At 45.0% G+C, this 20894-nt stretch overlaps 1 protein-coding gene across 1 annotated transcript; it reads right to left on the reverse strand.

The window, feature by feature from the left end:
* Nucleotides 1–956: 956 nt before the first annotated feature.
* Nucleotides 957–7356, reverse strand: LOC101334891 (GTPase IMAP family member 5). The gene is made up of 4 exons (XM_019933954.3): nt 7240–7356; nt 7013–7106; nt 3364–3412; nt 957–2406 (listed from the first exon to the last, which is right to left on the reverse strand). The coding sequence occupies exons 3-4, from the start codon at nt 3404–3406 to the stop codon at nt 1526–1528; spliced, it is 924 nt and encodes a 307-aa protein (XP_019789513.1). The 5' UTR covers nt 3407–3412; nt 7013–7106; nt 7240–7356; the 3' UTR covers nt 957–1525.
* Between the last annotated feature and the right edge of the window lie 13538 nt (nt 7357–20894).

Raw genomic sequence — 20894 nt, forward strand, 5'->3', positions numbered from 1 at the left:
TGGCCATCAGAGTCTGCGCCCTAACACGAGGCGTGGGGAAGGAGAGGAGAGAACGCGGAGGGGCGACACCGACGGGGTGGAACTGACACAGTGTGGGCACTAGCAGCAAGGTCGGGAGGGAGCCAGGTTTCCGTCTTGCCTGCCTGTGACTGTGGCTCCCTGCACTGTCCCGGACCCTCAGAGGGAGAGTGGGCTGCGCAGAGGAAGGCAGACTTTGGAGCTGGTTGTGCCGTCCTTGAAGCCCTCTGGGCGGGGCGGTCTCATCCTCCCTCCAGGGAAGGCATCCCTACCAGGCAGGAACTCGGCCCAAGAAAGTATTAGAGAGCAGGGCTGCAGGAGGATGGTCTCCCTCCAGGCGTGTAGATGGTCCATTCCCAGGCCTCCCCGCACCAGGAAGTCATCTCTTTCCCCAGGAGCAGCGTTGCCCAGTGATCCGGACGACATTCCACCTTTGTTGATTTCCAAGAGGAATAAAGCCGGAGGGTTAACCCAAGGATACTTTACTGCAGAGAAGGAGAAAGGGTTTTGCTCAGCCTGTGCTCACACGTGAATGTTCGCCAAAGTAACTCCTTGGAAAGTGTTCAAATGTGGCTCTGTTTCTCCCTCAAAGGATAAACGAAGCATGGAAAAGACCCCCCTCGGGATCGTCCCATTTACTCTGCCCCCTCCTTTTGTCATTTCCAAAATAATACGACTCTAGGGATTTTTCACTTTCTTCAGGATTCAGTGAATGTCTACTCTAAGCAGGAAATTTGGCTGTAGAGGGAGGTCCTTCCTGATACTGGGAACAAGAAAAGAGAAATTCGTTTACTTAGTCTCGATTCACTTACTCACAGGAAGCATGAAAACAGGGAAGTTCTGATAGATTTAAGGATTTTTTTTAAAGGATATGGAGAACGCTTCACTAGTTCAAATGTTTTCAAATGCAGATAAAAGAGACCCCAAACTCCAGTAGCTTAAGCAATAAGGGAATTTATTGGCTGACATACTGGAAACCCAGAGACGGTGCAAGCTTCAAGGCGGTGGAGTCAGTGGCTCGGGCTGACTCCATCATTCTGCTTGGCTTCAACCTCAGGTCGGTAGCCCCACGGCTGCTGTCATTCCAAGCATTACACTCAGGTCCAACAATGCTCAGAGGAGGAAGAGACTGTCTCTCTCTGGGGGTCTTTCCTGGGCAAGCAGAAACCTGGCCCCAGCTCTGCAGACTTTTTCTCACTTCCCATTGGCCTGAATTGGGTCTCAGGCCTGTGCCTGAGCTGCTCACTACAAAGAAAATGAGATTGTATACAGACCAGCCAGGCAACCCTCGAACTGAGCCATCGTCATCTTCCTCTGAGGCACGTGGCTTCACCGAGGGACTGGTGGAGGCATGAACCGAGCCAGAAACCTACAAGGAAGATGGGAGCCACGGAGGTGACAAACCATGTCCTCTGCAGACCAACAGAATTTATTTCTGAAATGAACAAAGAATCCTTGAGGTGATACTTTAGAAAAGCCTCTGACAAACAGATGAGACGGAGGAGAATTAAAGATGATACCAGATGACCAGCAGAATAAGAAGGAAAAGTACGCTGCCCCAGACAAGACAAACACAAAGAGCATCGTGCACGACGGCCCAGCGCTTGACTCGCAGGAGCGCCTTGAAGGCGCCGTTTCTCTGGGCCTCTCTCAGGTCTTGCTTTTGCTTTGCAATATGCGACCGCACCTTGGCCAGGTAGCGCACGTGACCTTCTCCATGGGGGTCGCCCCCGCCCTGCTGGAGCCGCTGTGCATCAAAGAAGAGGTCGTTGCTGAGGTAGGCGCCCTGGAGCTCCCTCTCCAGCCCCTCGACCACGGCCATCAGCTCGGCCAGCTGCTTCCTCTGCTCGTCCCCGGAGGCCCGGTTGCTGAAGGCGCAGTACCTGTGCCCGCACTCCCGGACCAGGGCCCTCAGCCTGACGTTGTCTGTGTCTGCTACGTAGTCATGCAAGGATCCGTCCCCCAAGTCCTCCTTGTGGGTGAAGAGGATGACCGTGTGTCTCAGGGCTCTCGCCCCAAAGACCTCCTTCACCCTGGTCACGGCCACCACGTCCTGCTCTGTGAAGCGCCCCAGCTGGGTCACCAGCAGCAGCACGTGAGGCCCCGGGGCCGAGAGCAGGTAGCAGTCCCCGATGTTCTCGTACGCCTCTTGGTCCTGGGCCCTCGCCTCAAAGATGGGGGGCGTGTCCACCACCAGGACGCTCCTCCCATCCCACGTGCCCGTTGCGCCCTGACACTTCCTGGTCACCGAGTGGGCCGCCAGCCTGGACTCAAACACTGGCTGGCAGAGGACGCTGTTCCCGGTGGCGCTCTTCCCGCTGCCTGTTTTGCCCACCAGGATGATCCGCAACCAAAATGATCCTGCATTTGAGCTCTCTTCTCCTCCACCTGTCAGAGCACACGGAAAGTTCATGCGCCATTGCCATGGGCTGAATGTGTCCCCCCAAAATCATGTGCTGAAACCCTATTCGTCAATGTGATGGGTCTGGAAGTTGGGTCTTTGGGGAGTGCTGAGGCCTAGATGAGGGCGCGAGGATGGAACTCCATGATGGAATTAGCGTCCTTCTAAGAAAAGAAAGAGACTAGAACTCTCTTTCCCCCAGATGAGGACACAGCAACCCGGAAGAGTGTTCTCCCCAGACACCAGCTCTACCACACCTGGACCTTGGACCTCCCAGCCTCCAGATCAGTGAGAAATTAACATTTGCTGATTACCACCCAGTCTGTGGTGTTTGTTTTAGCAGCCTGAACTGACAAAGAGAGTAATAAATGCCTTTTTAGGAGGAAGAGAAGGAAAGATAAAAAGGAAAAGACCTAGAAGAAATAGCGTCCCTGGATCAATCAGGCTATCACACTCTCTTTTCCCACGACAGGGCTGGGCTCAGAGTAAATATTCTTAGGTAGAGAATAAAGGGAAGTCATGCAGGGTTGGTGGAATAAATCATCCCAGCTGGCCAAAGTCCTTAGGAGCGCTCCTTTTGGGATGCTGAACTTTTCCACCCTTTCCAGAACATTCTCCCTGTTCAGTTCCCACCCTGAAGGCCTTCTGATGCTCAGAGCTTCCTGCAACCACTGAATTAATTGTTAGTCGCATACTTTCATCTCCTCCCATCCCTGCCTGGTCTCTGTTTTACAAGATGGCAGGGTTTTATCTGAAAGAACTTACCCTCACTAAGGAGAGCATGACAGCAGATAGCCTAATAAGTTCTATTTCTTGGGGGATATGCATTTTCTTTGTTTTGAGGTGACTCTAGTCTTGTACCTTTCCCTACAGGTGGGAAGTTTGCTGACCCAATGCTGAGTTCATGGTCCCCAGGTGTTGGGCAGGGCTCCACCAGATCTTACCTTTGATGCACGTGTCTTCTCCACCCTTCTGAAGCCCCTCCATTTTGTTCTAGATGGAAAACAGGCAGAGATTGTTCATACTCGAGTCGGATGTGGCATCCGACACAAAACACCACATTTTATAGATGAGGAGATTGAAGGGAGAAGAAAACAACTACTGAAGGTCACACATACTTTAATGGATGAGCCGAGACTAAAACCCAGGGCTGCTGACCCTCAGCCTTTCTTGGCACTAGACTGAACTTCCTCACGAAGAGTATATAGGCAGTCCCAACGCAAGAGCACCGCACGTGGTTTCCCACCACCTGGATTTAGCTGCTAACAGGATGCACTGAAAACGTGCTGTCCACCCAGAAGACCAACTAAGGAAGTTGGTCATATCCTGGCTTCCTGGCTCTCTGTCTTCAGGGTCTCAGTCCTGGCACCCAAACTCAAGATTGCCTCGCAAAGTTTCGCCTTGGGTAAACTCACAAAAGACGTTCTTCCCTGAGTTTCCATGGTGATGGTGGTAGAGAGGGTCACGAATCATCCCAGTTTGCCCAGGACTGAGAGGATCCCCTGATCAAAGGAACTTCAGTGTTGAAACTGGGAGAGCCCCAGGCAAACCAGGACGGGTTGGTCGCGCCAGGAGTAGGAGATTGTCGTGACCCCAGGTGGGCAGTGGGGTGGAGCATACGTCCGGTAAACGGAGGGAAGACCTGATCTGTTAGGCTCAGACCAGCTCTTATGTTACCAAAGATCTATGCTTCCATATTCTCAACTCAAATAGTCTCTGACCAGTAGCTACCTCAGGGGCATCTCTCTCCAGTCCACTCTCCTTCTTTCATTGTACCCCATATGCCTTTTTCTTGATCTTTGTCTTTCTTCCTACTTCCTACTTCCTGTGCTCAGCGAGTGGGGCCACTCAGGCCCCACCCAAGAATGACTACTCAAGCTTCACTATTGGCAAAGAACTTCACGACCCTTCCCAAAACTGCATCAGGACCTCACTGTGTGCCAAGTTTTAGAGTATTTTCTAAGGCCCAAGCAGTTAATGCTAAAGAATGAATCTCTAATTGTGGAATTTCAGCATCTGGGACAGGTGAACCGAAAAAAACTACTTTTTGGAATAAGTAGATTTCCTCCACGCTCCTTGGAATCACACCATATAGGATGTTATCTAGCCCCTCCACCTCTGAAACTGGCCACAGTGATTACCTTTGAAGGGAAAATAATTTAGTAAATAAATAACTTGGGAATTATTTTAATTTGAATGTCAAAATTCAGCCTCTATCAGACAGTTTCCCGGTAATATCTTGTAATTCGTTCTAATGGTATTTTCAAGCCAAAAGAGAATTCGGCCTCAAGACTTCAACATCAGCTCCTGCCTGAGTTTCCAGCCTGCCAGTTTGGGACCTACCAGCCCCCATAAATGCGTGAGCCAATCCTTCAAATAGATTTCTTCATACGTACATCCTATTGGTTCTGTTTTTTCTGGAGAAAACTGATACATCGATCCAGCTAACTCTCTCTGTTGAAATTTGGAAAAGGAGCAAACCTGAAAATAATTCTCACCTTTGGCTGGATCTCTTCAAGCACGAAGTCTACAGGGAGGAGTTTTTAAAAGATGTGATTGCATAGGGGGGGCACATGGGGACACAGGTGTTTTTTAGATATCAGCTTATTTTCTGTGCTGATGACCTTGAAGCCAAGGTCCTCTGTTTTCTCATGTACTGCCCTTGGATCATCTTGAATGGTGGTCTCCAGAGAGGACCAGCAAGGAGGGGCTCCCAAGCATCTGAGGACACCAGGCTGGTACCAGGTAAGTGATTGGATGAATGTTAAGGGGCAGAGAAGGTGATGCTGAAAGAGCTGCAGAAGGGGGAGCTGGAGGGGGGCTGGAGCTGATATGCCTGGACTCAGAGAAATCAGGTAACACTGTCCACGTCTTTTATATATGAGGAATACAGCAGCGACGTGAAGCCACCTGCAGCCAGGACTGGGGGTTGAAGGGATATCCGAGAGAGATGGCAACCCCTTCACGGTGTCTCCCGGCCAATTGGGAGTGCAGGCAGGACCAGAGTGTGCCACCTGCCCTGTGTGCTGGGAGGGATGTTCCCCTCTGGCTGCCCCTCAGACCCTCGGGAACGGGTCAAGCAGCGCTACTCACGTGATGTGTATGGCCAAGCGACTGGTAGCCAGCCATCTTGGAACAAGGATGAGAGGCTTAAATTCCTGCTCTCTCTGAGTCTAGCCTGAGCAGAAGGAGAAGTGAAAAAAGGAGCCCCTTCTCAAGAACCATCTTTCTCAATTATTTTGTGAGGATTTTTTTTCCCTCTCTAATCCAAACGGCCACACCTCTGGCCAGAAGGCTGCCACCGGGTCCCAGCTGCACACCCTCCCCTGCTCTGTTCCCTGCAGATCCCTGTGCCCTTGTCACCACATTAGTCCCCTCCCGACATCACCATCATCGTGCTTCCTCTTGGCCATCAACCTCACTGCAGAGCCATCATCCTTCCATCCACTCATTGAAAATGTTACTGAATACCTGACTTTGCTAGACACTTCTCTCCCTACACTTGGAGGACGGTTGGACCAGTTTAGAGAACAGCTCCTTCCAAAGACAGGGAAAGAAGGTGATTCCTTGTACCACCCTTGGGAAGCCCCACTTCCTGCGATGTCTCCACTGGGCAGGGCTGAAAGGAGCACGTGGGGACAGGAAAGGTAGAGGCACCCTTGGCAAAATTGTGAAATGGGCTGAAACTGGCCTGAAATGGGCCAAAACCCAGGCAGATTATCTCACTCTCATTTGCCAAAAGTATTCAGGATCTCCTCCCTACTGGCCCCACGGGAGAGGGTTGGAGAAGGTGACACACCGATTAGGAATCATAAACAAGATGCCATGGTGAGACACCGTCGCTGTTAAAGGGTGCCAGGCAGGGTAATCCTCCAGGGATAACGCCCTCGTAACTCCATCCTGGTCAGTGAGCAGGTTAAATCATTTTTCAAAACAATAAATTGTATGTCTTTCTCAGAAATAAAGCACGTGTTTTACCCAAGCGGTAAAGCACGTGTTTACCAAAGCACATGTTTTATTTCTCAGAAATAAAGCACGTCCTGCTCCTGAAATCTTTTTCCCTCTTGAAAACAGAAACTTGCCTTCGAGTTGAGCGGTGTATGCAACAGAGACAAGCAACAGACATCAAGTCAGATTAAAATCGCAAGGCCAGTTTTCAGCCTGTTCTTCAAAGGGCATCCTATGACTTCTGGGAGCAGGTTGCAGGGAGGAGGGTCAGACCATCCTCCCTCACCCAGCAACGTGCAGAGAACTCTATAGGTGCACCCAGATGTGGGTGCCTATGTGAATACACTTTTGCACAAACGCGAGAAATAAGCAAGCTAGTATCACCAAAGGGCTACTCTCTGAGCTCATCCTGTTCAAAATTTTAGGTTCTGAAAAATATAGTACTACATTTTCTGTTTGCAGTTATTTGGGGCTTTAAGGTATGTAATTCCTGACCCTGATAATTTAGGAATGATGAAACTCAGGCTTAGAAAGATCACGTGTGCAGATTGACACAGATTGTTACTGGGAGAACTGCACAGAGAGGGAGAAGGAGAGGGAGGGAAGGGGAAAGAGAGAGGTAGAGAGACGAACAAGCCCTGTTACCTGGTAGGTCCTGGAAAGTTCTGCAAGTTCTCAGACGATCTTGCTGCAATCTTCCCTCCTCTCCCAGGCAGCCTCTCTCATTGGCTTCTAGTCTCTTCACAAAAACATAAGAGGAGTGGCAGATGAAAAAACCTGGCCACCAATTCTACCTGCCAGAGAGAGAGAGAGAGAGAGAGAAAGACTGCGTCCCCCGGGGCAGGAAAAGGACAATGTGTGAGTTTCCTCACCAAGCTATCCTCAGAGAGTGACTCAAAAGCCCTCGGAGACGCCAGAGGAAGAGGGTTTTCTTTTTTGGTTTGTCTTGGTTTTGTTTTCTTTTTAAAAACAGTTCCATTTCCTTCTCCCCACCGCATCTCTGTAAGGCTTTTGTGCAGAACAAGGTCTCTGCCTGAGTTAGTCTGGAGACCCGGGGAAGCCAATGAACATCTGGGGCACAGCTGCATCCCAAACCAAGCATCCGCCGCCCTTCACTGGCCCAACTCGCATCTCCCACGCCCACCATTTCTGTCTCCTGCATAAAGATAGCTTCTTATATGTAATTCCAGATGGCAGTGAAGGCTGAACTCAAGGCAGGCATCCTGCTTGAGACCTTCTATGGCTCTGGCCCCCCTTCTTGTTTCTCTGTCAAATGCCCTGCTCTCAAGTCACCCATGCTTTGACCTGAGGAGGAAACAAAGTTTGGTAGGTTTCTCCACCTAGGTGGACTTGCATTTCCACAGAAGCCAGGGACACATCCGACCCCACCCACAGTGCGATTTAGGCAAAGTGACAGGCACTTAAGAGGATAGGGGCGCCATGGCGTCTCCACTGCCCTGGTTAATGTTCTTCCTCTGCTTCTGTGCAGAGGCCCTGCTGGGGGCCCCTGGGTTGCAGGGGCTGAAGCACCTCTCTGGAGACATCCTTAGAGTGAAGGGGGCAGAGTTTGAACCATTACTTGCACATCTGGGTTCAGAACTATAAGTTGAGAAACAGCTATAATCAGGACATTGAGCTGCAAGTAATTCTTGGTTCTTTGCTTAGAGGGGGGGGCGTTTATAATGCAGATAACACCCGCATTTCACATTTGCCATGAAAGCCATGCCTGACTTACAAAATATTCTCCCATATTGATACTGTCATTTTAACTTTTCAAACAATAATAGCTATTACACTGAATGAGGTGGACACACGCCCTCCTGCTGTAGAGGACAGAAAGGCATGCTTTTAACGTACAGAAGACATTTTTTGTCTTTGCTAGCTAGAAATCCCTCTGCTGTCTCATTTTAGTTGGGTGGGGGGGGGTGGGTAGGGGAAAGAAGGTTAAAAAATCAACTCCTCTAAAACAAAAATAACTCTTTGTGCTAAACATTTACCAGCTCTCAACTGGTTTATCGTGAATACTTCTATGCACGAAGTCAACCTGTACAGTCATCTCAGCACATAGTTTGTAAATACCTGGTACACAAGACATTGCTCAACGATATCAGATCCACACCTGCCACGTGAGTTCTGCACGGTTGAGGTAAACCTGTCCTTTTACTTGTCTTGAGCTACTGAGGCTAATACTCATGACCCCACACCATAGACTGTGGATCCTGACCGGCTACTTTCTGTGCATTAGAAAAAATGCAAATTAATCACTGAAAAAAATCATCTTAGTTCTGTCTTCAGGAATTTCCTCAGCTACTACATAGGGTGAGATGAGCTGCCTTCTACTGGGGACAGTTGTATGCTTTTTCCTCTAAACAGCCTCTTCATATACTTAGCTGATTTCTTCTGCTAAATTATATGTATTTTTCTTGTTGATTCAAGAAAGGCCTTTATTTATTACTCAAGAAAGCAAAATACTACCTACTCTATATAACACTGGTTAACACTCCTTTTCTGCCCCTTTCCTTTCTTTGTGTAGAGTTTTGTGACTATCCAGGACTCCTCTTTTTCTTCAGTGTTAGCTCTTGGAATTCTAGTGATGGCTCTTCAAACCATAAGTGCTTCTCATGGTTGGTGAAAGAAATACCAGCAAAAAAAAGGAGGGAAATTGTTCCTTTGCCCCTACAGCTACAGAGGAAAACAGCAAATATTATTCCTGCAACAGAGTCTGTGAGATATCCAGTCCTCGAAAACTGTAGCTCTGCCCTGTGAAAATAACCATTGGTCTCTCAAAGCTTGTAGAATTATGGTTGTCTTATTTAATAATGTGTTTCCTGGGACTTCCCTGGTGACTTCCCAGTGGTTAAGAATCTGCGTGCCAGTGCAGGGGACAGTTCAAGCCCCGGTCCAGGAAGATCCCACATACCGTGGAGCAACAAAGCCCGTGCGCCACAACTACTGAGCCTGCGCTCTACAGTCCACGAGCCACAACTGCTGAGCCCATGCGCCACAACTACTGAAGGTCATACACCCTAGAGCCTGTGCTCCGCAACAAGAGAAGCCACCACAATGAGAAGCCCATGCACTGCAACGAAGAGTAGCCCCCTCTCACCGCAACTAGAGAAAGTCCACACACAGCAATGAAGACCCAACACAGCCAAAAAATAAATAAATAATAAATTTATTTCAAAAAATAGGGCTTCCGTGGTGGCACAGTGGTTGAGAGTCCACCTGCCAATGCAGGAGACACGGGTTCATGCCCCGGTCCAAAAGGATCCCACGTGCCGCGGAGTGGCTGGGCCCGTGAGCCATGGCCGCTGGGCCTGCACGTCCGGAGCCTGTGCTCTGCAACGGGAGATGCCGCGGCAGTGAGAGGCCCGCATACCACAAAATAACTAAATAATAATAATAATGTTTTTCCTCATTGTGAGATGTAAATTGAAATCTAGTAATTCCTAACAAGTCTAAATACTCATAAGGTTTCTTGGACAGATCCAAAGGAGATCACTGATACTTCTTCCTTCTGCCATAGGCATGGAGGTAATAAAATAAAACAAAATAAAAGAGTCAAGAAAGTTTGAGACTTGTGTCTCTAATTTAAATTGACAATATGCTCAGTAAGAGAGAACTGTCAATTGGTGTCGAATGTCTTGCAGATACTGCCCCCTGCTGTTCATCTAGGTTAGCTACAATAAGTTTTTTGCTCAGTCTGGAAATTTTAACAAACATTTTCTTTATGGCTTCTATCATTCTTAGAAGGCCCTCCTTTCTCATCCCTTTATTTAAAAATATATTATTTAGCTCCATACAAAAATCTGCACATGAATATTTATAATAGCTTTATTCATGATCTCCAAAATTTGCAAGCAACCAAGATGTCCTTCAGTAGGCAAACGGATAAATAAACTGTGGTACATCCAGTCAATGGAATATTATTCAACATTGAAAAGAAATGAGGGGTTTCCCTGGTAGCACAGTGGTTAAGAATCCGCCTGCCAATACAGGGGACACGGGTTCAAGCCCTGGCCCGGGAAGATCCCACATGCCGTGGAGCAACTAAACCCGTGATCCACAACTACTGAGCCTGCGTGCCACAACTACTGAGCCTGTGTGCCACAACTACTGAAGCCCGCACGTCTAGAGCCCGTGCTCTGCAACAAGAGAAGCCACCACAATGAGAAGCCCGCGCACCGCAACAAAGAGTAGCCCCCGCTCGCTGCAACCAGAGAAAGCCTGCGTGCAGCACCAAAGACCCAACGCAGCCAATAATAAAAATTAAAAATAAATAAATAAACAGAAAAGAAATGAGCTATGAAGCCATGAAAAGACATGGAGGAACCTTAAATGCATATTGCTAAGTAAAAGACGCCATCTGAAAAGGCTACGTACTGTATGATTCCAACTCCGACATTCTAATAAAGGCAAAACCATGGGGACAGTGAAAGATCCATGGTTCCAGGGTTTGGGGAGATGGATGAATAAGTGGAGCACAGAGTATTTTCAGGGCAGTGAAACTATTCTGGCTGATGTTATAATGGTGGATACATTTCACTATACATTTGTCAATATCCATAGGCTAGACAACACCAAGAGGGAACCCTCGTGTAAACTGTGGTCTTTAATTAAATAATAATGTATCAGTATTGGCTCATCAGCTGCAACAAATGTACCACACTAAAGCAACATATGAATTGGGGGGAACACAGCATTCAGACCATAGCAAGAATGAAATGCTTAGATCAGAAAAGAAGAAAGTTCTCAGAAAATCTATTTTTGCATCAACCTTAAGAAACTAGAAAAAGAAGAGCAAAAATAAACCCAAAAGCTAGCAAGAAGATTGAAAAATGATAAAAATGAGAGTAGAAATCATGGAATTAAAAACAGAAAAAACAACATGAACCCCAAACCTGATTCTTTGAAAAGACCAATTAATAAACATCTAAAAAATATTTTCCTGGACTTCCCTGGTGGTCCAGTGGTTAAGACTCCATGCTTCCAATGCAGGGGGCACAGGTCCATCCCTGGTTCAGGGAACTAAGATCCCACATGCCATGCAGTGCAGCCAAAAAATATATATATTATGTAAAAAATTTTAAAAATATATTTTCCAAGGGAAAAAGGGAGAAGACACAAACTACTAATATCACCAGTAAAAGAGAAGACATTACTACTGATCCTACAGATATTAAATAGCCATTATTAGATGGTTATTTAATATGTAGATGGCTGTAGATCCTGTGAACAACTCTATGCCCATCACTTTAGGTGAAATAGTCTTTCAATTCCTGGAAAGACACAAAAGCCACCAAAACTCACTCAAGAAGAAAAAGTTAGCCTAAACAGAATAGAGAGCCCCCAAATGAACCCACACTTACATGGGCAATTAATCTACACAAAGGAGACAAGAATGTCCAATAGGGAAAAGACAGCTTCTTCAATAAATGGTTTTGGGAAAACTGGACAGCTCCATGCGGAAGAATCAAACTGGCCTAGTTTCTCACACCATATACAAAAATAAATTCAAAATGGATTAAAGACTTAAATCTAAGACCTGAAATCATAAAACTTCTAGAACAAACATAAGCAGTGAGCTCTTTGACATCCGTCTTAGTAACATGTTTTTGCATCTGTCTCCTCAGGCAAGGGAAACAAAAGCAACAATAAACAAATGGGACTACAACTAACTAAAAAGTTTTGCACAGCAAAGGAAAATAAAAAGTAAAATGAAAAGGCTGCCTACTGAATGGGAGAAGATATTTGCAAATAATATATCCAAAAGGGGGTTAATATCCAAGATATACAAGGAACTCAAACAACTAACATCAAAGAAATAATTTGATTAAAAACTGGGCAGATGATCTGAATAGACATTTTTCCAAAGAAGACATACGAATGGCCGATAGGCACATGAAAAGATGCTCAGTGTCACTAATCATCAGGGAAATGCATATCAAAACCACAGTGAGATATCACCTCTCACCTATCAGAATGGCTATTATCAAAAAGACAATAAATAACAAGTGTTGGCCAGGATGTGGAGAAGAGGAAACCCTCATGACCGTTGGTGAGAATGTAAATTGGTGCAGCTGCTATGGAAGACAGTACGGAGATGCCTCCAAACATTAAAAATAGAACTACCATATGACCCAGCAATTCTACTCCTAAGTATTTATCCGAAGAAAACAAAAGCACTAATTAGAAAAGATATATGCACCCCTATGTTCATTGCAGCGTTATTTACAATAGCCAAGATACGGAAGCAATCTAAGTGCCTATCAATAGATGAATGGATAAAGAAGATGTGAGTAATAACTAGACTTATAATGGTGATCATTTTGAAATGTATCAAAATAATTGAATCACTATGTTGTACAACAAGAACTAACATAGTGTAGTAGGTCAATTATACTTCAAAAACAAACCAAAAGGGCTTCCCTGGTGGCGCAGTGGTTGAGAGTCCGCCTGCCGATGCAGGGGACGTGGATTCGTGCCCCGGTCCGGGAGGATCCCACATGCCGCAGAGCGGCTGGGCCCGTGAGCCATGGCCGCTGGGCCTGTGTGTCCGGAGCCTGTGCTCCGCAACGGGAGAGGCCACAACAGTGAGAGGCCCACGTACCGCAAAAATAATAATAATAATAAAATATAGGAAACTGTATGGACAAGAGTTGGATATACTTTCTTAACCAAGACATGAAGCCAGAAGTTATCAAAGAAAAGATTCTTTAATGTTTTATTATGGCCTCAAAGTTTAAAAAAGATTTGAAAAATACAATGAAATCTTGAAATGCATGTCATAAAAAAAGCTCACAAAAATCAAGGAAACTGGGCAATATATGTGTAGATTGTTCAAAGATGAACACTAAACAGCCGATACATATATGAAAAGATACTCAACTTCATAGTCAAGGAGGTGAAAATTAAAATAATTTGCAAAAATTAAAATGAGCTCCAATATCTCCTACTGGCAAAAGTCAGTCATGAGGTTAGGGAGAGGGACAAAGACCACTTTAATGCACTGCTGGTAAAATGAAAATGATTCTAGCCTTTTTGGAAAGCTCTCTGATAATATTTATTGCAATTTTAAATAGCTATACCCTTTAATGAGCGATCCTATTCCAAAGACTCCATCTCACAGCAGTAGAAGCTCCAGTTACCGCAGCCCAGGAGCACAGCTTTTTTTCTAGAGGCAAAAATACAGGTAGTGAGGTAAAAGTTCGTCGGTCAGGATATCATGGAATTATTGTGCAACCGTTAAAAAGGACGACTAGAATGCTTGAAACTAAATACACTGACCACACCAAGTGTTGGTGAGCATGTGGGGGAAATGGTTGGGGTATAAAATGGTGTCATGGCTCTGGAAAACACTTGGTAGCTTTCTTAAAGAGTAAACATACACCCGTGATGTTTCAGCCATTCTAATCCTAGGTGTTTCCCAAGAGAAAAGAAAGCATATGTCTGCAAAGACTTGTACCTGATTGCTTACAGAAGATTGTTTACCCGTAACAGCCCCAAACTGGGAACGACTCAAAAATCCATCAACAGGTGAGCGGATAAAGAAACTTCGGGATAGCCACACAATGGAATAGTATTCTAAATAAAAAGAAATGAACGACTGATACACAACAACATGGATGGCTCTCAGAATCTTAGGCTTAGTAAATCAACTATACTCCAATATAAAATAAAAATTAAATTAAAAAAACAAAATCAGGTTTACTGAAAAAAAATCATTAGGCTGAGGGAAAGAAGTAAACAAACAGACAAAATGAACACACATCGTATGATTCCACTTATAGAAAACTCTAGAAAATGTACGCTCATCTACATGGACGAAAAGCAAATCAGGGGTTGCCTGGGCATGGGGGGAGAGGAGGGCCAGGGGGGAGAGATTGCCTAGGAGCACAAGGACACTCCCGGGAGGTGATGGATATTTTCACTACCTTAATCGTGGTGTATATATGTCAAAACTTACCAAATTGCATCCTGTAAATATGTGCAGTTCACTGTGTATCAATTATACCTCAATAAAGATAAACAAGTACCAAGAAAAGTACAAACAAGCATCAGTTGTTAAGACAAATCACTTGGGAATGGGCGGGGCTAGCCAAAGGAGTGACCGAGGATTTCAGAAAGGAAAAGAAGAAAAATACTGCACTGAAAATCAAAACTAGTATGAAAGGGTCACAATTGAAAAAATACTTTAAATTACTGATTCTAGTGATTGGTTTTACACGTTTTTACAATTTGTGCACGATGGCTGCTGTCTTTCAAACTCACCTACTTTTTTTTTTTGGCGGTACGCGGGCCTCTCACTGTTGTGGCCTCTCCCGTTGCGGAGCACAGGCTCCGGACACGTAGGCTCAGCGGCCATGGCTCACGGGCCCAGCCGCTCCGCGGCATGTGGGATCTTCCCGGACCGGGGCACGAACCCGTGTCCCCTACATCGGCAGGCGGACTCTCAATCACCGCGCCACCAGGGAAGCCCCAAACTCACCTACTTGTAAGCAATTATGTCCGGTCCCAGAATCAGGGACGGATATCTGTGGATAACTTTCTGAAACCTGAGATGCCTTTGCCAATTTTGGTGTGCTTTCCTACTTTTTGGTCCACTCTCAGCAATGACAGTCAGCCTGGCCTGTTCTGTGTGCTTGGCAACGTTCTCATCACTTTTACAATTTTGTTTCTGGTTCTAAGTAAGCTAACCAATCCCTCAGGCCCCTCCTGCTGCAGGAAACAGAAGTACAACTCACACAGCTTAAACAGAAAAGGAAATGTATCTAGCTTCAGTCATTGCTATATTCTCTCTCTCCTCAACCCTCCAACAAAAAAATCCCAGGACTGAGTCTTGTGGGACAGCCTTGGAGCCCAAGCCCATACCTAAGCCTTGGGGCTGGGATACACCGATTACCCTGCCTCACATGATGCCCTGCATCCTGCCAGTCCTGGGTTGAGAACTGGTGAAGTCAGAGTCACTTAGTTAAGGTTCAGGGGCTTACAGCCGAGGAGGACTGTTTCCAAAGGAGACCAGGGGCCTGTTCCCAGAAAGAGCAGGAATGCATGCTGAGCTGCCAAAAAACCAACGCTTAGTGATGTCACCCATAAAAGATTAATCAGATTTTTTTTTAAGGCCAGTATTTATTTCTATTTTTTAAGTGTTCAAGAAACTTTTAAAAGGTCCAAATACCCAAAGATGTTCAGGTTTGATATAAGATCATACTGAGCTGGCGTCTCTCCGTTTCTCTGCTGCTAAAGCCTCAATTGGATCCTGGTTAATTACACATGCCGCTAATTCTTCCAGTTGGGTAGCCGTGATTTCCTCCGACTCCCAGCATCTTCCATAAATGGTCATCAGTCCACGAATGATGAAAAATGCAATACCAGAAATAATCACTAAACATTTGCAGATCCTTCCTGTATGATTTTCTGAAACCAGGTCCTCTGAAGATCAATTTGGGCAGCGGAGATAATGTGAGTCTCATCTGGTATTAAACACAGCTCTTCACTACAGAAACCAGCAAACACCCTTCATAATAAAACAAATTCTCCAAAGAGAGGAAATATGAGGGGGATAGAGATGAAACTAGATCTGATCGCTGAAAGTAGAAAATGTGCTCTGAGGGCGCGTGGGTGCGTGTGTTACAATTGGCTATAGTTTTTTGTGCTTGAAAATGTCCTTTAACGTTTGTACTTTTAGGGCTCAATCCCTAAGTAATGCTATTTGAAATTATAAATATTCAAAATAAAATGAAGTATGTAGACAATAAAGATTAATCAAAATTGAATGTTTCATTCATGTGCTGATAATGTTGGTGCGTACCAAGATGATGTGGTTTGAGGACTTATTTATGCATAACTTAAGTTCATATATGCCCTTTCTAAGTTGTTTTCGAGTTTTCTTTGGCATTTTTACTTTTTTCTCAGCCAATGATGCCTTCATTATCTATGAGTACCGGCCTTGTTCCGTCAACAGGAGTGACTTTCTGGGTTCTCACAGGGAAGATGAAATATCCTCACCCTGCCCTTCCTCCCTCACCCACCCCCCCAACTTCCACGTCCCTCCTGCCGCCAACCGCACCTCTTGTCCTTCTTCTTCTGGATCACATGCCCTGGGAGATCCCATCTCTCCTTTGGGTGGATCTCTCCCTAGTTTTGCCAGCGCAAACCTTCAAATAGCTATCACTAAAAAGTGAGGAGGAGGCAAACTTTCTGAATTCCAGATGTTGTGAAAATAAAAGTATTTTTCTGCCCCTTCATTCAAGAACTGGATTCACTTGCACTATCAAAACGCCGATTCAAAATCATTTTCCCTCAAGATGCTGAGGACATTTCTCCATTTGTCCTCCAGCTTAGACTGATTGGGTCTGATGCCAATCTAACTCCTATACCTTCGCAAGCAACCAAATCATTATTGTTGTTATTTAACTTTTGGAATCTTCTTATCCTTTCATGAAGATGGGTCTACGTGGGAAAGAGTCTATTTTTTTTCCTGTTTCTTGTGCTGGCCACTAAATGGGCCTTCTCACTCTGCAAATTAAAGTCTTTCTTAACTCTGCAGTTTTCTTCATGTTGATTTTTCTCTGTTCTCTCTTGCAGACACCGCTATTGGTGGATGTTTCTCTAACAGAGCCATGGCCACAGGGGTGGCCTTCTTTTGCTCTTATTCTCTTCTCTCATATTTCATACCTCTTTTTCATTCTTTTCTAGATTTTCTTTGGATTTTTTTTAACTTTAGCAACCATATTTTTTTTCTTTTTTTTTTGCGGTACGCGGGCCTCTCACTGCTGTGGCCTCTCCCGTTGCGGAGCAAAGGCTCCGGACGCGCAGGCCCCGGACGCGCAGGCCCAGCAGCCACGGCCCACGGGCCCAGCCGCTCCGCGGTACGTGGGATCCTCCCGGACCGGGGCACGAACCCGCATCCCCTGCATCGGCAGGCGGACCCCCATCTGCTGCGCCACCAGGGAAGCCCTAGCAACCATATTTTTAATCTCTAAGTAACTCTTGTCTGTTAATTGTCCTTATCGATAGCACTTTCTTATGCTGAGAGATGCAATATTTAATGCAATTCCTCATCTTGCTAAAGATGTTATTTGAATGGTCTTAATTTCCCTTCTGCATCTCAGGGCTTCTCTATCAGTTTGCTGGGCTTCTGCTTTCCTCAGGTACCTGGTCTTCATTCCTACAAATGAAGGTGGCGGCAGCCTGAACTTGTGGCCTCCACGCGGGAACTTTCCCGGGGGCCCTCCCTGCCCAGGCAGCCTGATTAGCGACTCTGGTCCATCAGGCAGGGACTCCCCACCCCCCAAATGTCAGAAACAGGGGCTTTCCTATGCAGTATCATAGCCCTACTTGAAACCTCAGTTCTCCCCAGAGAGATTGCGCAATCATTTTGGAGAAAGGCTCTTGGCAGTTGACGTGTTTTTTGTGCTCTTTTGCCTAAAGCCTGACTGTGCTTTGGGTTCTCTGCGCATGCAGACCATCCCTGGATCATGTCATGTTGTCGTCTCCATCTAAGGTAGTAAAGGGACAAAGCAGATGGGCTTGGTGATAACGCCCAGCAGGCACTGGGTTAGCGAGGATAGAAGGGACCGAGTGGAAGTCTTCAAATATTTTAGTTTTTTAATAATTTAATTTAAACTACTTTTCTGATTAGGGAATACTCAAAATGTAGGAATGAGTCTACCATGAAAAGTCCCCCTGCTTCATCTCCTGATGTCCAATTTCCATCCCTCCAGGCAATCAGGGGAGCCAGTTTTGGTGTTTCCTTCCAAAAACCGATCCTATGAGTATATAAATTATACATATATGTGCATGTGTATATTTGCATTCGTTGCAAAGAATGTATACAACTTGTTATGCCGCACATATATTTTTGTAACCAAATTCTCTCCTAAGGGCATGGAAAATGGGGGGAAGGGAGGCAGTAGAATGTAAAAACCATATTGGGGCACATGTGATTTCCCTCCAACCCCCAAATCACAATGTTTTATCCCCCCAAGTAACAGCAATGGAGTAAGTACACCTGGGTTCACCCCCACAAAACAGCAGCCCACCCAGGCGGTTTTGAGTGCAGCACCCTAGGATGTGGGACCTGGGGACTCCTGGGCACCCATTTAAATGCCAGTTACCTTAGCCCAGTCTCTCAGCCTATTAATTAGAACTCTTTCAAACTGCAAGAAGCTTAAGCAAAAGACTACTTACTGAGCACGTACTAAAATGTCAAGGCTCAGTCCAGCTTCAGGCACTGCTGGATTCAGAGCTCGAGCAACACCTTCAGGAGTGGTTCTTTCCCACCTCTCAGCTCTGCGTTCCACAGGTTGTCCTCATTCTCGAGCCCGTGGAGGGGGTGTGGTCTTTGGCAGCTCCAGGAGAACCTCTCGTGGGGGCGAGGTGGCGGCTACAGCTCCAACTTTACATCCTTGCAGGTTCAAGTTCACTCTTCAAGTGAACCTTGCACTCTTCAAGTGCAAGAGCTTTTCCTGGTAGCCCTAAGATTTACTGTAATGTGACGGAGTTGGGCAATGGGCCCACTCCTGAAACAATCACCGTGGTCTGCGGGAAATGATCTGCGCTTCATCTAAGTTTGGGTCACATGCCTTATGCCTGGAACTGAGGATAAAGCCCCACCATGAACACACAGCCAGACAATGAGGAAAAACTGGATCCCCAAATGGAAATCTAGGGCTGTGCCTAGAAAATTGGGGAATGGTGAATGCTGGGGCCATCTACTTATGAAACTGCATGCTAACACTAGTCCATTGGTTCCAAAGGTGGAACCAAGATATTTCAACCAAGAATGGTAGGAGAGCTTGTGAAAGCTCCAGGGGGTTCTCATTCCTAGTGGGAATGTTATTCTAATCCCACACTGAGAATCGTTGCCCTACTCAATTACCCCGCAAATATATCCCATTGATCCCACTGCAGACAGTATAATTAGTTCAAACAAAACTCTACTCACACTGCAAAAAATAATTCATGCCATTTATTGATTCATCCAGCAAATATTTAGAAGCTGTCCTCCCAACTCTCTCTAATATCACTCTTGTATAGACAAGACAGGAGGGTTTATTTACCATTACAATTCAAGACCAAATCGCCTATCAACAGAAGAATGGGTGAACAAAATGTGCCACGTACAATGAAATACTGTTCATCCTTAAAAAGGAAGGAAATTCTGATGTGAGCTACAACATAGGTGAACCTTGAAGACATTATGCTAGACACGAAAGAAATATGCTAGACACGAAATAATAAATATTATATAATTCCACTTATATGAGGTACATAGAATAGTCAAATTCATAGAGACAGAAAGCAGAATGGGGGTTAGCAGGGGCTGGAGAGCGGGGGAAATGGGGAGTTAGTATTTAATGGGTACAGAGTTTCCATGTAGGATAACAGAAATTTCTGGAGAGGATGGTAGTGATGGTTACACAACAATGCGAATGTACTTAATGTCACTGAACTATACACTTAAAAATGGTCAAAATGGTAAAAAAAAATTAATAAAAATAAATAGATGTTAATAAAATAAATAAGACAGTATTGGTGAGAGTTGGGAGGGTTGGGAGAAAAAACAGCAAAGACTTCAAACTTGGTACTTCTGTTACAGAAAATAAAAAAATAATGTAGTAAGTTTAGAGAAATAAAATAGGTCATTGGTGGCATGACTTAGGAACAAGAAAATATCAAAAAGGAGCAGGAAGATCTGAAAAAGAAGCAAATATCATATCTAGAAAATGGAACTTAAAATTTAATGGAACGGAAAAAGCAGATTATACATAACTGAGGCAGAAATTGGGTAACTTGGTAAATAATTATGAAGAATTTAACCAGAGCACAGCAGGTAGAAATAAAGAGATGAAAAATAAAAAGCACAAACCGGGTTAGGAGATAAGGAAGCTAGAGTGAGAGGGTCTAACATGCGGCAAATCAAAATTTCAGAAGGAAATATTAGAGAGAATGTGGGAAAGGAATTATTCAAAGGCATAATTCAGAGTTTCCCAGGTTAAAAAAAAATTGTGTGAACTCTGAGACTTGGAATGTTTAAAAATACTTTCTCAGGAGGAATTTTCAAGGGAAAATAAATTCATGCACACCTACACACTTTGAAGTAAATTTTCTAAACATCAAAGACAAGTAAAGATCTCAAAAGCAACCAGAATTACATATAATTAACTAAAGCTGGAATGGTATATCCAGTGAAACTAGCTATCTTGAGCCAGGTATAATAAGGAATATTCTGATAAATAAAAACTAAGAAGGTTTACCACCAAGAGATCTTTACTATTAAAGAAACATTTAAAGGATGTACCTCAAAAAAGAAGAAAAAGGATATCAGAAAGAAGGCCTGAATTACAGGAGGAAAAGGAGAGCTTTTTACCCGTTAATAAAACTATAAGTAAAGTTAAACAAACACTGAGTATACGAAAAAAATAAAATATTTAATTTATGGGGTTGAAATAAGTCAATATAGAACTAAAACTCAAGAATATCATGTAACAAGGAACATTTTAAAGGCGCAGTACTTTTCAGG

This window comes from Tursiops truncatus, chromosome 9, assembly GCF_011762595.2.
Source record: "Tursiops truncatus isolate mTurTru1 chromosome 9, mTurTru1.mat.Y, whole genome shotgun sequence".
Lineage (NCBI taxonomy): Eukaryota > Metazoa > Chordata > Mammalia > Artiodactyla > Delphinidae > Tursiops > Tursiops truncatus.

Bases quoted from the DNA above. Each gene is read 5' to 3' on its own strand.
- LOC101334891 (XM_019933954.3), bottom strand. From the start codon at position 3,406: ATGGAGGGGCTTCAGAAGGGTGGAGAAGACACGTGCATCAAAG. The intron at 2,407-3,363 runs GTAAGATCTGGT...GTGCTCTGACAG, and splicing joins AGAAGACACGTGCATCAAAG to GTGGAGGAGAAGAGAGCTCA.